Below are 23,519 nucleotides of genomic sequence, written 5' to 3'. Positions count from 1 at the left end.
GCGATGGCTCCCCCCGGTGTTCAGGCTCTGAGTGTCCTGTGACAGAACCCCCCCCTCTAGAAACACCTCCAGGTGTCCGACGCCGAGGATGCCCCCTTGGGCGAGGAGCAGGTCTGTTGGAGAAGTGTCGATGAAACTCTTCCACGAGCGCAGGGTCCAGGATGTCGACTGCATTAACCCAGTAGCATTCCTCCCGGCTTCTCCCAGTCCACCAAGTATTGAAGGCGGTTTCCCCAGCGACATGAGTTGAGAATGGTATGAACTCAATAGGCGAGGGAACTGTCAATGTCTAGGGGAGGGGGTGGTTCATGGGTAGCAGGGCTAGCAGTCTGGTGGCTGATAGCCAAGTACACACTGGAACGGTGTTAAGCCCGTGGAGGAGTGGAGTGAGGAGTTCTGAGCGTATTTGTCCCACAGGAGAAACTCACTCCACTGGTGCTGTTCCCTGCTACAATATACTCTCAGGAACCTCCCCAGTCCCTCCCCTTCTTGATTAAGGCATTCAGCCTTCCCATTCTTGGATTTGGGAGGATAAGTGATGGAGAACTTAAAACATGAGAAGAACAGGGCCCACCTGGCTTGGCGTGGGTTAAGACGTTTAGCTTCATGGAGGTATGCAAGGTTACGGTGATCAGTTAGAATCAGGAATGGGTGATTGGCCCCCTCCAACCAATGTCTCCACTCCTCCAGAGAGACTTTCATAGAGAGTAGTTCCTTATTACCCACATCATAGTTCATTTCTGTCAGAGTTAGCTTACGGGAAAAGAATGCGCAAGGGTGCAGTTTTCTAGACTCCGGCTGGCATTGGGAGAGCACCGCACCTATACCGCTGTTAGAAGTGTCCACCTCCAAGGTGAATGGTAAATCCAGTCATGGGTGGCAGAGTATGGGGGCCGAAGAGAAACTTTTCTTGAGTTTCTGGATAGCTGTTCTGGCTTGGTCTGTCCATCTGAGTTTTTGTGGCTTGCCTTTTAATAGCGAAGTCAAAGGGCTGGCTATGGTACTATAGTTACTAATGAAACTGCGATAAACGTTCGCAAATCGTTGTAGTCCTTGTATATTGGCGGGCTCTGGCCAGGCAGTGATTGCTGACACTTTAGTTTGGTCCATTTCCACTCCTCTCTGAGAGATTATGTACCCCAGAAATGTAATGGAGGGGCGGTGGAAGTCACATTTTTCTAAGTTCACATAGAGGTTATGTTCTGCGAGGCGGTGGAGAACTGCTCAAACATGGGAAACGTGTTGTTCAAAATCAGCGGAGTAGATCAGTATGTCATCAATATAGGCAATAACATGTCTATGGAGCATATCTCTGAACACTTCATTTATCATAGACTGGAATACTGCGGGGCATTGGTGAGTCCATAGGGCATGACTGAATACTCATAGTGTCCATGCGTGGTGTGAAAAGCTGTTTTCCGCTCATCTTCCTCCTTTATTCTGATCAGGTTATAGGCACTGTGCAAGTCGAGTTTTGTGAACACCTTACCTCCCGGTAGTTGTTCGAGAGCGGCTGGAACTAATGGGAGAGGATAGGGGTACGGCATGGTGATAGAGTTCAAGCCACGGTAGTCTATGCATGGCCGGAGCCCTCCATCTTTTTTCCCCACAAAGAAGAAACCCGCAGCAGCTGGAGATGTAGAGGGCTGGATATATCCTGCAGTGAGGGCCTCCTCAATATAATCCTCCATAGCCTTTTTCTCCAGGATCGAGAGAGGGTAAACATGATTCTTAGGTGGCATAGCGTTGGGGAGGAGATCTATGGTGCAGTCCCAAGGTCTGTGTGGTGGCACCTTAGTGGCCTTTTCCTTACTGAAAACTTGTCTTAGATCATAGTATTCCTGAGGGAGTTAAATCAAACTGGCCAATTCTAGGCTCTCTATGGATGTAGATAAGCTGGGACAAGGAGTGTGATCATGGAAGCAATTCTTTATACAGAAAGGGGACAACTTTAGTATGTCACTGTCCCTCCAGGAAATGTTAGGGTCATGAAATTGCAGCCAGGGGAGGCCTAGGACTATGGGGTTGGACGGAGACAAGATAACAAAGAATGAAAGGCGTTCACGATGGAATAATTCAATTTGTAGTTCCACAGGTGGTGTTTGGTGAGAAAGTAGCGCGCCCCCCCCGATGGGCTGATCATTAATGGCGGTCACTCTTAGAGGAGGGGTGCATGGGATAGAATAGAATAGACTTTATTGTCATTGCACAAGAAGTACAACAAAACTGTGGTTACTCTTCTCAAAACCAGTGCATTGAATAAAATGGATAAGATGCAAATAAATAGTTAACCTAATAAACAATTAAAAAGAGCATACAAAATTTACAATACAATACATACATTTAATGATGTAGGGTGTGTAAAATGTGTGTGTGTGTGTGTGTTCAGTGATTAGTGATTATTTGCAGTCCGGATGGCCTAGGGAAAGAAGCTGTTTGTTAGTCTGGTGGTGTGAGACTTTATTGACCTGAAATGCCGTCCTGACGGCAACAGGTCAAACCGGTGATGAGCAGGATGTGAGGAGTCTCCTGCGATGGCCTTGATTTTCCTGAGGCAGCGAGACCTGGATATGTCATCTAGGGAGGGCAGAGGGCAGCCAATGATTTTTTGAGCTGTGTTTATCACCCTCTGCACAGTTTTCCTGTTCTCAGCTGTGGAGCCTGCATGCCAGACACCCAGACAGTATGTCAGTGTGCTCACCACGGAGGCGTGATAGAAAGCTATCAGCAGCTTTTTGTCCACGTTGTCCTTCCTGAGGACCCGCAGGAAATGGACCCGCTGCTGAGCTTTCTTCACCAAGGCCTTGATGTTGGGAGTCCAGGAGAGGTCAGCTGAGATATGGGTGCCCAGGAATCTGATGTTGGAGACAGTTTCCACATGTTCTCCATTGATGAAAAGGGGGGCATGGTCCTGTCTGTTTTTCCTGAAGTCCATAATTAGTTCATTAGTTTTATGTACATTCAGTGTCAGATTATTCCGTGAGCACCAGGCGGACAGGTTCTCTACTTCAGCCCTGTATGCCGTCTCATCCCCTCCGGAGATGAGCCCAACCATGGTGGTATCATCCGCAAACTTGATGATAGTGTTGTTTAGGTGGGATGGAGTACAGTCATAGGTGTACAGGGCATATAATAGAGGTCTCAGCACACAGCCCTGAGGGGATCCAGTGCTGAGTGTGAGTGTGGTGGAGAGGTAGGGGCCGAGTCTGACAGACTGTGACTGAGGAAGTGTTTAATCCAGGTGCAGGTGGGGGAGGGGACCTGAAGAGTGGACAGTTTGGTGACCAGTATGTTCGGGATGATGGTATTGAATGCTGAGCTGTAGTCCACGAAGAGCATCCTCACATAGCTCTTTCGGGTTTCTAGATGACACAGCGCTCTATGAAGTGTAATGGCGACAGCGTCCTTCATGGATCGGTTTGCTCTATAAGCAACCTGGTGGTGGTCAAAAGAGGGCGGGAGACAGTCTCTGATGTGCTGAGAGATTAGTCGCTCAAAACACTTCATGATGACAGATGTAAGGGCTATGGGTCTGTAATAATTGAGACTGTCTATGTTTGGTTTTTTTGCGATGGGGATAATGGTGGCAGCCTTCAGGCAATGCGGGACAATGGCATGTGTCAGGGAGAGATTAAGATTAAGGGATTAAGATTAAGTAGTTGTTAAGCTCCTCTGCCAGCGTGCTGCTGCTGACCATGTTTGTTGGGCCCTGGCCTTTGTAGTTGGTCAGGGCCTGTAAGCCCCTCCACATCAGCCGTGGGTCGTTGTCTGTGAGGTAGCCCTCCATCCTCCTCCTATACGACTCCGTGGCGTGTTTGATGCCTCTCCTCAGGTTGGCCCTGGCAGTACTGTACAATGAGGTGTCCCCTGACTGGAAGGCCACGTTACGAGCTCTGATCAGCGTCTGGACTTCGCTTGTCATCCAGGGTTTCCTGTTTGGGAAAATCCGGATGCGTTTGTCCACTGTGACATTTCCTACACATGTGCTTATGTAGCAAAGTACAGTCTCTGTATGTGTCTCCAAGTCCTGTTGTTCGAATATGCTCCAATCCGTACAGACAAAACAGTCTTGGAGCTGTGAGAGAGCGTTGTCAGGCCAGCTTCTGATGGTTTGACTCGTTGGTTTTGATTTCTTCCTAAGGGATGTGTAGGCTGGGATGAGAAACAGGGAGAGATGGTCGGATTTTCCTAGGTGAGGAAGGGGTTTAGCTCTGTAGGCATGCTTAATGTTAGAGTAGACATGGTCAAGTGTGTTTTCCCCCCTAGTTGGACACTTGACATGTTGATAGAATTTGGGGAGCACAGTCTTTAAGCATGCTTGGTTAAAATCCCCGGCAATGATGTGTACACCGTCAGGATGCGCCATCTGTTGTTTGTTTATTATGTGTCGGAGATGTCCAAGCACCGTGCTAGCGTTATCATCTGGTGGGATGTAGACAGCAGTAACAATGACCACCGTTAGCGTGAACAGTGGCTGTCTATTATTTTGCTGTGTGAGCACCAGTTGTCAAACACATACACACAGAGCCCCCCTCCTCTGCTCTTACCGGAGGCTTTGTTGCGGTCCTGGTGATGTATACTCCAGGCCTGCTAGCTCCACAGTAGCGTTGGGGATTTGCGGGTGTAGCCAGGATTCCGTCACAATCAGCAGACAGCACTCACGGACGAGATGGTTGTAGGCGATCTGTGACTGTAACTCATCCATTTTGTTTGCGAGGGATCTGGCGTTAGTGAGGAAGATAGAAGGTAGCAGAGGTTTGCGTGGTTGCTTCCTCAGCTGAGCTAGTGAGCCTGCTCTACATCCCCGCTTTTGCTTTCTCTCTCTGCGTCGCCTCCGTCGCCTGCTTGACCCAAAAACAATCCACGGTGCTCCCGGTGGTCTCGCTATTTCCCGTGGGATATTGTATGTCCTTGTATAGGCCCAGATTATTTCCATTTTTGATTGTAATCCTATACCTATCAAGTCTTGTTTGCTGTAGACATAGCCGTGGCAAAAAGGGACAAAAAACAACTGAAAATACAAATAAAAATACAAGAAAGTGCACAGTTGTGGAGAGCCTCTAGCCACTGCATCCATGCACGCTGCCATGTTGGATGGTGGGAAGGTGAAGTTCTTGTACCAGGTTACAGTCTATGAGGTTCACCGCCTAGCCAGAGTCAATTAGTGCCATGATAGGAAAGCGAGAATTAGCATGGAACAGGAAAGCTGGCAGAGAAACTTTGGACAGTTGTTTAAGAGTCTCTACCTGTGATGCGGTTGGCTTCTTGGGGCATAGGAACACTCTGTGGCCCGGTTTCCTTCAGTAGAAGCAGAGGCAGAGTTTATTGTGGCGTTCACGCTCCTCCTCAGAAACGCGAGCCCTTCCCAGCTGCATGGGTTCAGAAGGATCTTCTCTGGGGTAGTGAATATCCATCATACGACGGGGTGTGGAAGGTGAGGTGGAGGCTGAAGGTCTGTGTTGGTGGCGCAGATTGTCTAGCTGGATGGTGGTGGAGATGTATTGTGACAGCGTCACGTTGGTGTCTCGGTGTGCCATTTCAGCTTTCAGGTCCGGGTTGAGCCCCTCGCGAAACAACGCCATCAGAGCTGTTGCATTCCACCCAGACTGGGCTGCCAGCGTGCAGAATTTTCTGGCGAAATCCACTGCTGTGTCCGACCCCTGACACAACTCGAGCAGTTGTACAGAGACGTCTTTACCCCCCGCCGGGTATTCAAACACTTCTCTGATCAAGTTAGTGAAGAAGTTAACTGATGAATTTACTTGAGGGTCTAAGTCCCAAACTGCCGCCGCCCAATCCAGCACTTTACCAGTTAACAGGGATAATATGAAGGCTCACCTGGTTCTCTCGTTGCCGTATGTTTCCGGTTGCTGTGCGAAGTAATTATCACATTGACGAAGAAACCCCCGGCAGCGACCGGCGGATCCTTCAAATTTCTCCGGCAGGGCAAAACGCAGATGCTAACTGCATGGTGAAGGTGGGGGCGCTGCGGCTGCCGCTTGGTTCTGTGGCTGTTGCTGGAGTTGTTGGTTTTCGGCTTTCAGTGAATCCACTTCCGCTTGATATGCACAGAGGAGGTTGTGTCACCACAACGCGGCTTGCAGATCTGCTGGACTCATGTTTGGCGAAGCATCCTGTAAGGACTCGTCAGACACCGGAGTATTGGAATCCATGTGCAGATCTTTATTTTAAACAGCAGGCAACAATCGTGAAACGAGAAAACGAAGCCGTGTAAGAATACAGATGTAAAGAGTGTTGCAACTATTTTTAACCTCTTGAGGTTAAATGATTTTGGAAGTTGCAAAATCATCTTTATTGGAAAGGGCAAATTTGAATTAGTACTGTTATACTTTTTAAAATGGCTCTTGTGGAAAAAATCTTTATTAAAATAAGTGTAAATTCAGTTTAAAAAGTGTAAAAATTAGGTTTTTAATGTTTTCAGGCTCAGGAGTGGTCATTACAATTCTAGGCAATCCTGTGGTCATTAGCTTATTTCAAACAACTTCACACACCAATGTTTTGGAGGTATTACTGGCTATGGTGGATTTGTCTGGGAATCAGCATGAGTCTGTTGATTGCTGCTGGTACTTTTGACAATACACTTATGATATTCTCTTCACCAGTGCATCAATCTTTATCAGTCAAGCTTACAATGGTCCAACCAAATCATATACAACCTTTTTTTCAGTGGTTCACGAAAAAAAATTAAAAAATATTCGTCCTCAGTGCTCTACAGTGAAAATCTGTGCTGCTTAAAAGAAGTGTGTTTTTGGCATAGATGTGACAAATATATATAGGCACAGTTAAGAGTGCTGGAAACATTTATTTTAAATCGAATACAGTAATTGTTTGAGTACACAATAATAACTAGCATGGATTTTTAGTGTTAAAAGAATTATAACTGTTTAGCTGAATGATAAAACAGTGAGAGATGGTCAGTGTTTCACAGTTAAGTTTCACAGTAAAGGCCTTATTCTGCATGGAAGAATGGCTTGTGATGCTTGTGAAAATCGCTTTGACAGGACACATGGGATAAGAATAAATTTTATTTAATTCCAGAAACAAGCCACATTCTATACCAACAATGTTGACAGGGATGCCTCTGCCACCAACTGCCTCTGCGTCCTTCTTGTTACTAATTTCTATGCCAGAATTACCCTTAAAAATACTTTATACATAATATAATATACATCTGACAAAAATTTTTTATACAAGATATTTAAAATGTACCCACTGAAATGTGCTCCATCCAGGAAGAATGATTTTGCAGATTCTAGTAAAAATGCATCAACATACATCATCTTTGATCTGCATATTAGGTCCCTGGCAGAGAATACAATAAGTCAAGGGGCAGCATTAAAAAGAAAGGGCCAGAGGTGGATTTTGTCACAAATCAATAACTACTAGAAGAGCCAAATAATAAAACTGCTAGATTAGAGTTTTAACATATCATTTTTGATCATTTATGTTTCTGTTTCTGTTTTGCATGCATATAATTCCAATGTTTAGGCCAAACATTTACACATATCTTTATGTATTTGTTTTTTCTTTGTATGAAATAAACCAACATGACCACACAGGCTGATGTAATCCTGTAGAGGTCTAATTAATCTGTGGTTTTGGATGACATAATTTAGGTGAGAGTGTGAAGTCCATAATCTATTCTGCCAATAACAACTTTAATTAGAAAGCAGACCTGTGAGAGATTCTCTAACACATAAATGTGGCACTAATTTCTTTTGACTCTTGTAAGCAAAAATATTTGTGCAAAACCATATTGTCTCTCGGTATTACAAATGATGAGGGAATTACTGTTTTGCTAATAATTAGGAAATCCTAATGGACAACAATAAAAAAAATTCATGAAAGTGTGTTGTTAAAAACACATTTGATTAGAAGGATACCTGTGAGAGATTCTTCATTAAAATGTGGGAGGTGATAACTAGTCTCTAGCGAATCTTAGATAAAACAATACCTCATAATTTTGTTGTATGTGGTTAACCTTTAACCACAACCTTTAACCACAATGTTTATTCATAATGGAAGGACTCAAATAAATACAGTAAATTGTGATTTGTAATAAGATCATTTCTTAGATCAGTAATCATAGTCATTTCTATGTAGATTTTAGGGATGAGTATTTGTGCTCGTTTAATAGTTTGAGATGCCAGGACCTGGAATGCATACTGACATGTGTTTAGGTGCAAGGGCCAGTCACAAACTGTTCTTATGCATCAATCAATACAAAATCATGCACATCAATAGTATAGTACAAAAAAATTCTCTGGGAGACCTGCAGAAATTTGTCAATTGCAGTGATTCTGGACATTCTCTATTTGGAAGCTGGTGCCCATGGATGTATTATTAGCTCTGACAGTGTGGTCATGGACCAGACAAGTATTGACCTGTCCCTATTCCAGTCAAAGAGCTGCAGATTTATATGTGATTTTTACAGATTAACCCAGGGCTTTCACTCTATTACTACTCCTCTCACCTCTCTCCTCAAGAAAGGGCCCAGGAAACTGTGATAGAATACAATCACTGAACACACATTCACTCAAGTCAGTCATTTAACATTGAGCGCATTCTAAAAACATCCTGATCTCTTCAACCCCTTCATAGTTGAGAAGAATGTATTCAACAAGAATGGGGTCTGTACTGTCCCAGAGTTTCAGTTCCAGCCTGTGGCATTCTACTCCAAAAAACTTTATCCAGCATAGCACAACTGTGACACTTCTTGGTTAGAGGGACACTGCATCTGCTTTTCACATACAGAGACCACAAAAACCTGAAGTACATAAAGACTGGTGCCTGTCCAATCTGCACCCCACTACAACTCCCAAAATGTCACAGCTGCAGGCCACAGTTCCTAATCTGTATGTTGGCCTACAGACACAATCAATAAAACATCCAAAACACATGAACTTTGTCATGTCCACCATCACCATCTTACAGATTATGCATACCTGGACTCAAAACCCTATATATACACACTTTTATAAACACACAACATGATTTGGACACAATGCAAAGCATCTCTGTATATTTTTCTGACATGCCAAGTCTTTTTTATTGTGAGTTTAAATCTAATTTTCAATTCTCATCCTGTTTCCTGGTTAAGAATTTTGATTTTGTCTAGACTCAACTATTTACCTTGTGTTTATGTAATTAATGGCAGTTGAAATAAGCCATTACTTCCTACAGCTGCGGCAGTCTCTATACCTAAACAGTTTTGCAGTGGTGTTTTAGGATTGTAATTGCTGTGACAGCTTTCAGACTGCCATTGCTATGAACAGTTCTGCTATCAAGGCTCCATCTGTGAACAGTTTATAACTTCAACAAAATAGACATATTAGAATTATAATGAATTTCTTGGTAACACAATGGGATTGCGTAACAACATCAAACAAACAGACAAACAAAAAAAATACAGTGTTGATAAGCAAGGTCAGAGGAAAATGGCTAGATTGTTTCAAGCTGGCTGAAATGATTGAGTAACTCAAATAAGCAAATCTTTTGGCAGACAGACTCATGCAGAGTGATTTACGTTTATTTAATTTATACTGCACTGAGCAGCTGAGGGTTAAGCACCTTGCTCAAGGGCCCAAAAGTGGCAGCTTGGTAGTCCTGGGATTCAAACTCACAACCATCTAATCAGTAGTCCAACATCTTAACCATGGAGATACAACTTTCTAGCACAATGCATCAAACCTTGAGGTGGACAGCAGAAGACAGCCTCAGTCTCTTTACAGCTGTCAAGCTATAATAGTTCTGGCTATGTCATTTTGATCCTGAAAACATATCAGTTTTTTAATAGCACTGCCAAGGTCTTGCAAATCAGTACTATAAAATTTGCTCTATGTAGAAGAGTCAGTGTTTGAGCCCTCACCCCCAAATGCCCTAGACTTGAGAATTCAGTTCTCAGAGACTAAAGACACACCAGCATCAGAATGTTGGGCAGATTGGCTGGTCTAAATGTTCTCATCTTTTAATGACACTGTCAAATCCTTAGCAGTCCCCACAACATGGTTGTCAAGATATTACACAATTAATGTCAGATGAACAAGTTGAATTAATAAAAAAAAAAAAAAAATATATATATATATATATATATATTATCCTTGTACCAAGTTTTCATGAACCATAAACTGGACTTTGCAAAGTGAAAGGAAAAGGGACAAGTTAATAGTCCACAGATTATCTAATACACATCAATAATCATGGACTATAAAAATATATGTAATCTGATGGTATAAAGTCTAAAAAATGTCATCTACTAAACATCAACACTATAAACTGTTGATAGTAGACTATTTGTACAATTTCTACAGTGAGCTAAATAAGTAAAGATATAGGATCAATTATTGCAAACTTTTCTCATTATCGATTCTTATTGTTCTATTTCTATATACATTAATAGTGATGGCCAAATGCATGGTATAACTGCATCATTAAACTTTCCAAAAATATATTTACAATGCACAAATAATATTTGTAGATAAGGTAATGAAACTCTGGTCCACAACCTTAATAACCTCTCAACAAAATTAGAGAAGTTGGCATTTCTAAACAACAGAAAACACACTGAAGAGCATACAAACAAAAACTAAATTATTTCCAGCAGATCCATGCATTGTAATATGTATTCAGATCATGTTTAAGTTAATAAACCTTATCCAATGCTCACATGTGATGCTTAGCAGCACTGGGCATATATGGTTAGTAACTTGTCCAGCACACAATATTGAGCACATATTATAGTGAAAGTGGTCATCTGTAATATTTTAGCTAAAAAATTTCGCAATGTTAAATAATAAAATAGTCCCATATTTGCATGGCTATTACATTGAATTGTTTGGTCCATGTTGTTCTAAAGTAAATGTAACTTTATTCCTATTAGACTATTATGTCCCAGGTGGTCTCTTTCATCAAACAGGATGCAAATATAATACCTGGCTCTTCTCACCAACAGAATCATTTGATACATGGTCATTTTCAAGGATTGACTTAATCCTTAAGGATCCATCTTAAGGATGCCACAGTCTATTAGTTATTTACAAGAAGAAGCAGTTTTGACAGATTACTGTTTTCCTGATTTCAATGCTTCTTGTGCCAAGAACCCTTATAATGTGGCAACTCAAACTGTGTTGTACTTGTTTTTGGTATTTGCAATGACCATTACAATTCTAGGGAACTTTTTTGTCATTATATCCATAGCTCATTTCAAACAGCTTCACACACCTACAAACATTTTGGTGATGTCGCTGGCTATGGTGGATCTGCTTCTGGGAATCACAGTCATGCCGTTCAGTATGATCAGGTCTGTGGATGGCTGCTGGTACTACAGCAAAGAATTGTGCTTCTTACATTCTAGTTTTGACATGTGCCTCACTGGAGCATCAATCTTTCATCTGATTTCTATTGCAATCGATCGGTATCAAGCTGTGTGCTATCCACTGCAGTATCCTACAAGAGTGACTAAACCTGTTGCATGGTTTATGGTTGCTGTGAGCTGGACTGCAGCAACAGTGTACACTTATAGTCTCTTGTTTACAAATGCAAGTGTAGACGGTGGATTCGCAAATTGCTTGGGAAGTTGTAGCCTTTTTATGGATTCACTGTGGGCTATTATGAGTATTGTTACAGCTTTCTTTTTGCCATGCTGTGTTATGTTCTGTCTGTATGCAAAAATAATTTTTATTTCAAAAAAGCATGCAAGGAAAATTGAGGGTGTGAAGCAGGCCAGAAATGGTGCAAACTTCACCAAGTTTTCACAAAGAGTGAAACACGAGAACAAAGCAGCAAAAACTTTGGGGATTGTTGTGGGTGCCTTTAACTGTTGTTGGATGCCATATTTCCTTACGTCTCTAATTGATCCTTTTATTAACTTTGCCACCCCTATATTACTTTTTGATGTCTTTGTCTGGTTAGGTTATATTAATTCCACTTTAAACCCTATTATATACGGCTTTTTCTATCCATGGTTCAGAAAAACACTGTCTCTCATTGTCACACTAAAAATATTTGCTCCTCATTCCTCTGACATGAAAGTGTACACATCATAACAGCAGTTTCTTTAAGGCTTAAAATATTTGTGACTTATGACCCATTAATTTACCTATTTTCCAAAACATTCAAATCCAGTAATTAGTTATGTTTGGGATGAAATATTAAAAAACAAACTGTTCTATGATGTATTCTAAATGGACAGGCACATTTTGCACAGACAATGTTCCAGAAGGCCTTTGTCACTGAAACCAAAACTAATAAGAAAATAATTACATTATCAAGTGCTGACATTTGGGAAAATGTGTACTTGCACATGTACTTTTGTGAATGTCTTTATGGTACACACGTCATGTTAACACGAAGGCCCAACTTACACTGCAACCTACAGGCATGGCCACCACAGACTACAATCCCCAGCACACACACACACACACACACACAGTCAATTACTCACTACTCCTTGGACGCTTTGATGCCCATACCCTTACCAAACCTTTGATTCATTCTAATGCATTACTGCTTTTGACTTTGTGACTGTTTTTTTGTTTTTGTTGTTTACTTTTGCCTGCCCTAATTCACATTGACTGTTCTTATTTAGTTAACCTTATCTGTGCCTTGTGTTTATTAAACATCTGCACTTGAAGCCTGTCTCAGTGTCTCTCCCTGACAATGGGCAACTACAGAAGGCTGGATACAATTACTATACCATCTTATTTAAATATACAAATAAAAATGAAAAGGAATTGTGGCTGGCTATCATATTAATGTAATCAACCTGTAATATACTCTGAATGCTGGTTAATGCTGGTTATTACATAAAAAAAGGCCTATGGATTGCTTTGCTTTGTTTTGTGTTTTGTTGTAGTTGGGATATTTTTAATACTATTGAATTCTCAATTTGGTGGAAAATGTCATTTAAGTTAATAGTTATTTTGACAACTTGAGACATTCTGTAGTGGGAAATGTTTTAAACTATCATATGTCATCCTTGAATTCTACATAAACAAATATGGGGCCTGCTCCAGCTGGAGAGAGTTTAGTTAAACGGATATTAACACAGAAGTACACAACATAGCAGCAGCTTCAAGACTTGTCACAGATCTTACTCAATGGCCTTGCTCATCAGTTCACTAGCAGGTCTATAGCTGCAGTGCATTCTTACAGTTTTCTTTTTACAAAAGCAAATGTAGAAATCATGGTTAATTCAAGATTTCACTACTCATTAAACATAGGCTTAGCAATGCCCATCACTTTCAAGCAGTGACAATATTATAAGAACTTTGAAGAATTTATTGAGTCTGAATGCGGTCTGCCAGTATTTCACAGTAGAACTTCTTTCCTATAATAAATGCCTTGCCACAGAAATGGATACAGTAATAATGTTTTATTCAGTGTAGGAAAATATTTGATTAAACTTTGTTCCATTGCACCAAAGTAGAATAAACTGTATACTTGTTCAAGTATCTTCAATTACTATACTATACAGTATATTTAATTTATATCATGTTACAATTTTATTTAATGAAGCTGTTAAGGTGAGCTCTTACGCAATGTGAAATGAATAAGTATAAATGTAGTAATGCATTAATAAATTAATTTCCCATTAAATATGGTGGGATGATCCTATTTATTCCATCACAGATAATATAGTGGAGTAACAAAAACATTATTTGAACAGATAGAAAAAGAAATACTTTATATAGAACGATTTGGCTTTTACCATTCAAATAAGTAAATTGTAATTTGTTAAAATGCCATTTTTCAAGCAAGATGAAACAAATGTCCTAAACCCTATCAATCCAAGAGCCTAACAAATAAATAAATAAATAAATAAATAAATAAATAAATAAGTAAGTAAGTAAGTAAGTAAGTAAGTAAGTAAGTAAGTAAGTAAGTAAGTAAGTAAATAAAAACAGAGCACTGCCAAACTAGAATCACTGGGACAATATGAAAAAAGGACAAAAAACTGCTGGTCAGAAGTATTACAAGAGACATTGGATGTGCTGTTACAGTATAAAATGGTTGAAATCACTAACCTCTTGTTACAGATCTGATAAAAACCTGCCCTCCACCAAAAATATACACTCAATGAGCAGTTTATTAGAACCACTAAACTGTGTGTAGGACCTTCTTTTCTCTTAAAACAGCCTCAGTGTTACATGTCAGGGATCCCCCAAAATGTTGGAAACATTCCTTTGAGATTCTGGTTCTTGTTGACATGAATGTATCATGCAATTCTAGCAGAATATTCAGGTGTATTATGCTGTGAATCTACCATTCTACAACATCCCAAAACTGGTCAGTTGGTTTCAGAATTTGTGAATGGGAAGGCCACTTAAAAACAACAAACTCACTGTCATGTTTATGAAACCTGCTTGAAATGATTGCTTAGTAACATGGTGCATTATCATGCAGGAAGTAGATGATTGATTAGTATTGGTCCAAAGCGTGACAAGAAAACACTGCGCACAACATTACGCCACCTCCTCCAGCCTGTACTGGGAAAGAAGGTTAGGTCCATGGATTCACCTTCTTGGCACCAAATTCAGTATGAGCAGGTTCATCAGGTTTTTTTTCCAGTCTTCAACTGTCAGTCTCCACTTTTGCTGAACCTGTGCCCACTGTAGCCTCAGATATCTATTCTTGCTGACAAAAGTAGAATGCCTGGCAATGGTTTTGCAATAATCTGAATAATTTTCTTCCATATTCTGATTGTTGATTTAAACATGACCTGAAGCTGGTCCATATATACATTATTTTTACTATTTCACAGCTGCCACATGATTGGCTGATTAGATAATTGCACGACTAAGTACATGTACAGTTGTTCCTTACAAAGTAATCACCTACTGTATGTAATGTAGCAAGACTTCAAGTTCTTTATACTGGTTACAATCATACCAAAATTATTAAACTACATGTATAAACAATTCACTGCTTTCAAGTGATGCTTAGCACCACTAGACTTGGTTGGTAAGTGACCTCACCGTTTGTATAGTAATACTGCCACATTTGTTTTTTCAGCCAAAATATGCTTGATGTAATTCCACTTTGTTCAGGGGATTTCACCTTTCTTCCTATTGGATCATCATCTCCCAGGTGGTCATATTCGCCGACTGTGTGGCAAATATAACTTTCATTACTTGGGGGGAAATGAGAATCATTTCATAGATTCATAGACTGTTTGAGACTGCACATCAAAGACAGGACAACATTTTTTGCCGCCGATGCTTACAACAGATTCATGTTCAAGGATGCCAGAAGATCAAAATTTGTCTTTACTAAAAGTACATTTGGAAGAGTACTGTTTTCCTGAATCAAATGTCTCTTGTTTGAAAGCTTCTTACCACATGATAACTAAAACAGCAATATATTTTATACTTGTATTTGCAATGACCATTACAATTCTAGGAAACTCCGTAGTGATCATCTCCATAGCTCATTTTAAACAACTTCACACTCCAACAAACATTTTGGTGATGTCTTTGGCTATGGTGGATCTGCTTCTGGGAATCATTGTCATGCCATTGAGCATGATCAGGTCTGTGGATGGCTGCTGGTACTATGGTGAAGAATTGTGCTTTTTACACTCTAGTTTTGACATGTTCCTCACTGGAGCTTCCATTTTTCATTTAATTTCTATTGCAATCGACCGCTATCAAGCTGTTTGCTATCCACTTCAATACCCTACAAGAGTAACTATACCTGTTGCATGGTTTATGGCAGTTTTAAGTTGGATTGCATCTGTGGTTTACTCTTATACACTCCTGTGTTCAAAAGCAAATGTGGAAAAATTAGATGATTATATTGCATCTATAAATTGCCTGGGAAATTGTGACCTTTTGTTCAATGCACTCTGGGCGGCACTGGATGCATGTATATGTTTCTTTCTTCCGTGCTGTGTTATGTTTTGCCTGTACACACAAATATTTTTCATTTCCAAGAAACACGCAAGGAAAATTGAGGGTGTGAAGCAGGGCAGAAACGATATGAACTTAATCAAGTTTTCACAAAGAGTGAAACATGAGAACAAAGCCGCAAAAACTCTGGGGATTGTTGTAGGTGCCTTCATTTGTTGCTGGATGCCATATTTCCTCAGTTCTCTACTTGATCCTTTTATTAACTTTGCAACCCCTATAGTTCTGTATGATGTCTTTGTCTGGTTGGGATATATTAATTCAACTTTAAACCCCATCATATACGGGCTTTTTTATCCATGGTTCAGGAAAACACTGTATCTTATAGTTACGCTAAAAATATTTGGCTCTAATTCTTCGAATATAAAACTGTTTGCATCATGACTGCTATTTATTTATGGATTAAAATATATACATGATATTCAAAAAGGAATCACTTGTTAATGCAATATGCCATAACCTTTAAAAAAAATACCGTACATAGTTATGTCTCTGATGACAATATTCAAAAAAATGTTAGATGATATATTCTATGTGGATTGACACATTTGCACAAACTGTTTAGCCATTAATTGATTTATTCCAGGCTTTCACTGAGTAAATGCTTAATATTATGTGTTTTTATAAAGCCCTGATTCATAGTTTTTGCTTTGCATTTTCTGAAGCCTTTTTTACCTTACAAATGTATATTCTTAATCCTCAAAACATTCTATAGCCTGTCATCCCAGATTTCTACATATCCTTTGTCTGCATGCATGTTCATGACACATCCATTGCAACATGGTCTGTAAACTTTATTTATGAATAGAATTAAAATATTAATAGAAATTCAGAACAAAGATAATTTTTTAAAATGAAGACATGGCATCCACCTCACCAATACTACACAAATACTGGACTAATCAAGTCCAGGTTGCAGTCGGGGCATACAGCATACCAACACTGCTACATGTAAACAACATTGTGGATTTTTATAAATGTCCTGTTTAGCACATTACAAATATACAGAAGTAATAATTGTACAGGATAATTCTCAAGATCATTGTGTATTTCTGTAACTGTTATATCTTTGCAAACTCTGGGTGTTGCTAATAGTAGTGTTTATTTGATTACTATTCCAGACAGGTTTGGCTGTCATTACACCAGACACGCTGCATTTTCTTCATGCTGATGTGTAGCATTTGTTGCAATGGCTGTGACAAGATGACCTTTTTTGGGGAGATGTGGTAGCATCGTGGTTAAAGTGTTGGACTACTGATGGGAAGATTGTCAGTTCGAATCTCTTAAGGGCCTGAACGCTCAGTTGTATAAAATGAGATAGAGAAATGAGAGAAACTGGTCATCACAGGCAGAGAGACTAAGTGTGCTCACCTCGCTGTGTCTGCTGGACCCTTTTATACTCTCACAGCCTCTCCAGGAGGTTGAGGGTCCACCACTATTATGTTCTGTTTTGCTCCCCCACCTCATAGCCATGTGCTCACTCTTAGTCCCTAATAATGGTGCTGACTGGACAGTGTCACTAGATCTGGGTTGCAGTCCTGCAAAGAGCATGCACTGGTTTAGTTGTGCAGGCTGGTGGTCCATCATCACACATTGTTAGCTGAGTATTTGTAAACCCTATTATTGTTATTTTTTGCAAAAGAGACTGCATGCATCTCTAAGCCATCTCTAGCTGCAGAATTAGGTGCAAATCTTGCAGCAGTAGAAGAAGAAAGGCATATAGGAGATGGTGAGGTCAGTTACGGGCCAATGCATTAAGCTGTTTGGCTCCAACAGGAACGCATCATTTGTGACCCAGGCCAATCTGCTGGTGACCTCTCATACGAGTCACAGTATGTCCCTGTGAATGGCTGAGCTGTTAGTCAAACCCTCCACTACAGATTAAGAAAATATTTGATGCTATGGATTATGCATTACCACCTTTCCCAGTTAGGCTATCATGACTTTTAGGGTTGTTACATAAAGCCACTAGGATCAACAGAAAAGACCAATTACTGGGCCACAAAATGGTCTCTTTTTATAAAGAGAAAAAGCTGCTGCATTGTGAGGGTTAGTTTTAGCAATGCATTGCTGTCTGATTCAACTCCAAATTAAAGCTAAAATCTGCCAGGCACACCATGATGCATCGCCAGAACAGGGTATGTCCAAACCACTAGGAACAATAGCTCACCAACAAACAGCCTTGAAGAAGAAGAAGAAGAAGAAGAAAAATCAGTAAATATTATAAGAGTCTATTGGCAGCAGGATACCTGTAGCTTGATCATAATAAGAAGCTGTTGTGGATAGCTCCATATGGTTTATATGTGGCACAAACTGTGTACAAAGAGAAAGATAAAATGGTAATATAGCAGTATGTCACATTACTTCATGATTTTATTTCAGGGCCTCAGCATGCATGTGCACACACACAACAAGGTGTCCAGATATCAACACTTTAACAACAATTTTTTATTACTTTTGCAACCTGAAAGTACAAGGTGTCTTAGCAGACACCATATTCCACCACAAAAAGACTGGGCCTCGTGACTTAAAGCATGAATTATCCCATCCCATGATCAGCACTGGAGTACACTTTGTTTATAGGTGGAAGCAACTTCATTCCCATTGGACTAGTCTCCCAGTTGGTCTATAAAGCAAATATAATTTTCAGCACTTCTCTATGGAGGTATCATTTCATACCTGACTGTTAAGACTGCAAGTTCACATTTGTTTCCAGATGCTTTCAACAGATTCATGTTAAAGGATGCCTGAAGCTCTAAATTCATCTTTACACGAAGAAGCAGATTTGGAAAGATATTGTTTTCCTAACTCAAATGTCTCTTGTGTGAAAGCCTCTTACAACCTAACAACTAAAACTGTGTTATATTTAATACTAGTGTTTGCAATGTCTGTTACAATTCTAGGGAACTCTGTAGTGATCATTTCCATAGCTCATTTTAAACAACTTCACACACCTACAAACATTTTGGTGATGTCCCTTGCACTGGTGGATCTGCTTCTGGGAATCATAGTCATGCCGTTGAGCATGATCAGGTCTGTGGATGGCTGCTGGTACTATGGTGAAGAATCCTGTTTTTTGCACTCTAGTTTTGACATGTTCCTCACAACTGCATCGATCTTCCATCTAATTTCTATTGCTACAGATCGATATGAAGCTGTGTGCTTTCCACTTCAGTACCCTACAAGAGTAACTATACCTGTTGCATGGTTTATGGTTGCTACAAGTTGGACCGTAGCTGCAGTGTATTCATATGGTCTCCTGTGTTCGAAAGCAAATTTGGAAAACTTAGATGAATACATTGCATCTATAAATTGCCTGGGATATTGTGGCCTTTTGTTCAATGCACTCTGGGCAGCGTTGGATGCATGTATATGTTTCTTTTTACCATGCTCTGCTATGTTTTGTCTGTATGTACAGATATTTTTCATTTCAAAAAAGCATGCAAGGAAAATTGAGGGTGTAAAGCAGGCCAGAAATGATGCAAACTTCACCAAGTTTTCACAAAGAGTGAAACACGAGAACAAAGCAGCAAAAACTCTTGGTATTGTTGTGGGTGCCTTCATTTGTTGCTGGATGCCATTTTTTGTCACCTCATTACTTGATCCTTATATTAACTTTGCCACTCCTGTAGTCCTTTTTGATGTGTTTGTCTGGTTGGGATATATTAATTCAACTTTAAACCCCATTATATATGGTCTTTTCTATCCCTGGTTCAGGAAAACACTGTATCTCATTGTTACTCTAAAAATATTTGCCCCTCACTCATCTGACATAAAAGTATATGTGGCATAAAAGCAAGCAGAATTTGTCTATTAATGTATATTTAAGTGATATTTTTTATGACAGTTATTAGACTGAAAGTTTGCATAAGGTTCAGGTTTATGCTTTAAATATTTAAAAATGTTCTTTCAGATATTGAATAACAGAATAAATGTTTTGATGCAATTATTTGTGCCAAATGATGCTGCACTTACCCTTGAATTATAAAAATAAGTGTAATGCTAACAATTAGGGACATGCCAGGGTAAAAAATGTTTTACAGAGCAGAAAATAAAAGATGTAACTGACACTAGCAAAACAAACAGTGCCTTGATTAAATTTGAGGGAGCTGCTGTTAACTGTAGATTTGACAGTCACTATTTCACGTTAACTAAATGTAATTAAATACAGACATCATCACAGATGAACAGAGTGGTCAGCAAGACATGTACTGAGAATGAACTGTAGGGCTTGACATGATTCCAACTATACCAGAAATACAAGTACTGATTTAAAAAAAGAAACCTAAAAGGGAAAAAAACTAATAGAGCTACTAGCAAAGAGAAATTTATGCTTCTGTCCATACTCAGTGTTCTACAGTATTTTATTTAAGTTGGGTTGCATTACACTGAATGAAATACATCCCTGATAACTGAGTTCTATAACTTTCTAACATTAGAAGAAGAAGCCAGACATACATAACAGCAGGATTCTTTTTTTCGCATATCCAAGCTGAAGAAGAGGATTAAGGGCTTTGCTCAGTTGCCTAACGGTGACAGCTTGGCAGTGCTGGAGCTTGAACCCCAGCCTTCTCATCAAAGACCCACAGCCTTCGCTACTTAAATAATTAGCTTAATATAATAATCCATAAAGGGTTAGTTATTTTTATGTAGTGGAACTTTGTATAACAGGACAATTAATATTGTGCACAATAAATTATTGTTAAATACATTTTTTTGCTGTATCTTACTGTGTGTCACTCAAACACTTGGTCAATAGCAAATCAGCCTCTGTAACAGCATTACAATAAGTGTTCCCTCTACTACAGAAGAGCTCTTTAAAAAATGTCATTATTTGTCTGTTAAATCTTTATTTTTTTAATTACATCAACTGTGACCTTTGACCCCACTCTCATGCATACATAATTATGCTTCTTTTCATCCATTTGCAAACATAAAGTAGTTGCTAAACATTAACTCACACTTTAATAAATTCCAAAACTTTATCAGCATGCTTAAATACTGGTCAGGATCACCCACAGATCAAATAATATTCCTCTATCAGTTACATTGGCCACATTTTATATTTATGTTTAGGACAGTGTCCTGCTTTTAAAATTAGATATGGCTATAAACCCTCACACTAAGGAGGGGTCAGACCCAGTTGTGATACAATTCTGGGTTTGAAAGATGCTCAATTGAATATTTGTATATGCATATTTTTGTCTATAAAGTTAATTATACCCAAGTTTAAACCATTTTTTTAAAAGTCAGGGTGTATTTGCATAGCAACAAATACGTAATTTTAGTTCCCTATTGTACAGTCTAAGTGGAATTTTTTTCTATTGGACTACTAGCTCCCAGGTGGTCTCTGTTCTCAGCCAGAAAGTGAATATAACTCATGGCCTTTGTCATAGTAAGAATCATTTTGAACTACACCTGTTGGGACCTGCAGCTCTGTTTTTGTTTTGTTTTTTCAACTATTTTGAAATCCTCAGTTTAAAGGATGCCTGAAATTCTGAATCCATCTTTATTAGAAGAAGCAGATTTGAACGAGTACTGTTTTCCTAATTCAAATGTCTCTTGTTTGAAGGCTTCTTACCACATAGCAACTCAAACAGTGATATATCTTTTCCTACTGTTCGCTATGACTATTACCATTCTCGGGAATTCTGTGGTCATCATCTCCATAGCTCATTTCAAACAACTTCACACACCTACAAACATTCTGGTGATGTCTTTGGCAGTGGCAGATCTGATTCTGGGAATCATTGTCATGCCATTCAGCATGATCAGGTCTGTGGATGGTTGCTGGTACTTCGGTGAGGAATTCTGCCTTTGGCATTCTAGCTTTGATGTTTTCCTCACAACTGCATCAGTCTTTCACTTGATCTGTATCGCAGTAGATCGATATCAAGCTGTGTGCTTTCCACTTCAGTACCCTACAAGAGTAACTATACCTGTTGCATGGCTTATGGTAGCTATAAGCTGGATTGCAGCTGCAGTGTATTCGTTTGGTCTCCTGTTATCAAAAGCAAATGTGGAAAATTTAGATGAATACATTGCATCTACCTATTGCCTGGGATACTGCAACATTTTGTTCAATGCACTATGGTCTGTTTTGGATACATGCGTATGTTTCATGTTGCCTTTCTCTGTTATGATTTTTCTTTATGCTAAAATATTTCTCGTTTCAAAAAAACATGCAAGAAAATGTGATGGTGCAAAGCAGGGCAAAAATGATATGACCAAGTTCTCACAAAAAGTGAAACATGAGAACAAAGCAGCAAAAACCCTTGGCATTGTGGTAGGGGCATTTAATTTATGCTGGATGCCATTTTACATCAATTCTCTCCTTGATCCTTATATTAATTTTTCTACACCTCTAGTGCTTTTTGATATTTTTGTCTGGTTGGGTTACATTAATTCAACTCTAAATCCCATCATATATGGCCTTTTCTATCCATGGTTTAGGAAAACACTGTATCTCATGGTTACACTAAAAATATTTGCTCCTAATTCTTCTGACATAAAAGTGTATGCAGGTTGAAAGCAAAATTATATATAAATTACAAATAGCACAGATGTCATCAGAAACCCCATAATGCAAATACTAATTGAACATGTTTTAATCAATAAATTTGCCATGCTGACAATTTCTTGAAACTTTAAAGTCTTAAAAACAATAGTATTTATCAGGAAATGCCAGAAAGAATGTATGCCAGTGTATTTTGCACATATCTCTTACAGAACAGAAATACACTGTCACTCAGGTTTAGCAACACCTGAAGTTTATTAGATTTTAATTACTATTGACTATTAACACTATTACCCAAACAAAATAATACATAATCTTGTAATATGTTATCCTTATTAACTCTTAGATCCTAATCTGAGTGCTTTCTTAAAGACAGGTGCACGAAAAGGTTAAAGCAATTAAGCCTATAAGCAAAACACTCATTGACAGTGTGAGTATTATTTGTAAAAAATACATATGTGATGTGTCTGATGTGCCTAACTGGAGAGATGAAGATTTTCCTGATTATATCAGATCTAGATTATTCTAATAAAAAAATATTTCTAGCATTTATTGAATTTACTATACATACATCTTGGTTAAATTTGCAAATATAAAATACATATTTTATGTATATTGTATGACTCTACAGTAAATATTGCATGCTAATGTAAAATGTGGCAACATATTTTGAATGATGGGCCTGTATTCAAAGAAGCAGCCATGAATGATCAAGCAAATCCAATAAGTAAATAAAAAGGTTTCATGAATAATACTTATTTGATTATACTTGCTATTATCCAAACATAAAGTTATGATCATGATCTTAATTTTTTGAGATTGGACAATTAGGGCAGTTAGGGTGGGACCCTGGAGAACCAGACCGGAAACCAAGATAGTGGAGCAGGAGATGCTCTGATTTTAATTATAGAGGTCAGAGAACCAAAATTATCATTATTAGTAGACAAGGGTCAATGACAGAGGCTGTTAAAGAAAAGTAATAGTGGATAATCAGAGACGAGAATGAGAAGAAGATGAACTGTGAGCATGTTACATCATTACAGCAAAAATACCAAAGGCTGAGTACAAGTCAGCTG

The 23,519-nt window shown here is 39.2% G+C and overlaps 4 protein-coding genes across 4 annotated transcripts; all 4 read left to right on the top strand.

The window, feature by feature from the left end:
* The first annotated feature begins 11,033 nt into the window (after window positions 1-11,033).
* On the top strand, window positions 11,034-12,065 carry LOC131354850 (trace amine-associated receptor 13c-like). Its single transcript, XM_058392914.1, has one exon. It carries the CDS (start codon window positions 11,034-11,036, stop codon window positions 12,063-12,065), a length of 1,032 nt encoding a protein of 343 aa, XP_058248897.1.
* A 3,198-nt stretch (window positions 12,066-15,263) lies between these two features.
* On the top strand, window positions 15,264-16,310 carry LOC131354849 (trace amine-associated receptor 13c-like). The gene has a single exon (XM_058392913.1). It carries the CDS (start codon window positions 15,264-15,266, stop codon window positions 16,308-16,310), a length of 1,047 nt encoding a protein of 348 aa, XP_058248896.1.
* Window positions 16,311-18,669: 2,359 nt separating this feature from the next.
* LOC131355050 (trace amine-associated receptor 13c-like) lies at window positions 18,670-19,719 on the top strand. Its single transcript, XM_058393248.1, has one exon. It carries the CDS (start codon window positions 18,670-18,672, stop codon window positions 19,717-19,719), a length of 1,050 nt encoding a protein of 349 aa, XP_058249231.1.
* A 1,692-nt stretch (window positions 19,720-21,411) lies between these two features.
* On the top strand, window positions 21,412-22,455 carry LOC131353894 (trace amine-associated receptor 13c-like). The gene has a single exon (XM_058390974.1). It carries the CDS (start codon window positions 21,412-21,414, stop codon window positions 22,453-22,455), a length of 1,044 nt encoding a protein of 347 aa, XP_058246957.1.
* Window positions 22,456-23,519: the final 1,064 nt, after the last annotated feature.

The sequence above is a fragment of the Hemibagrus wyckioides genome, linkage group LG06 (genome assembly GCF_019097595.1).
Source record: "Hemibagrus wyckioides isolate EC202008001 linkage group LG06, SWU_Hwy_1.0, whole genome shotgun sequence".
Lineage (NCBI taxonomy): Eukaryota > Metazoa > Chordata > Actinopteri > Siluriformes > Bagridae > Hemibagrus > Hemibagrus wyckioides.
The sequence above is the reverse complement of the archived record's forward strand: the minus strand, read 5'-3'. Positions and strand labels throughout refer to the sequence as shown.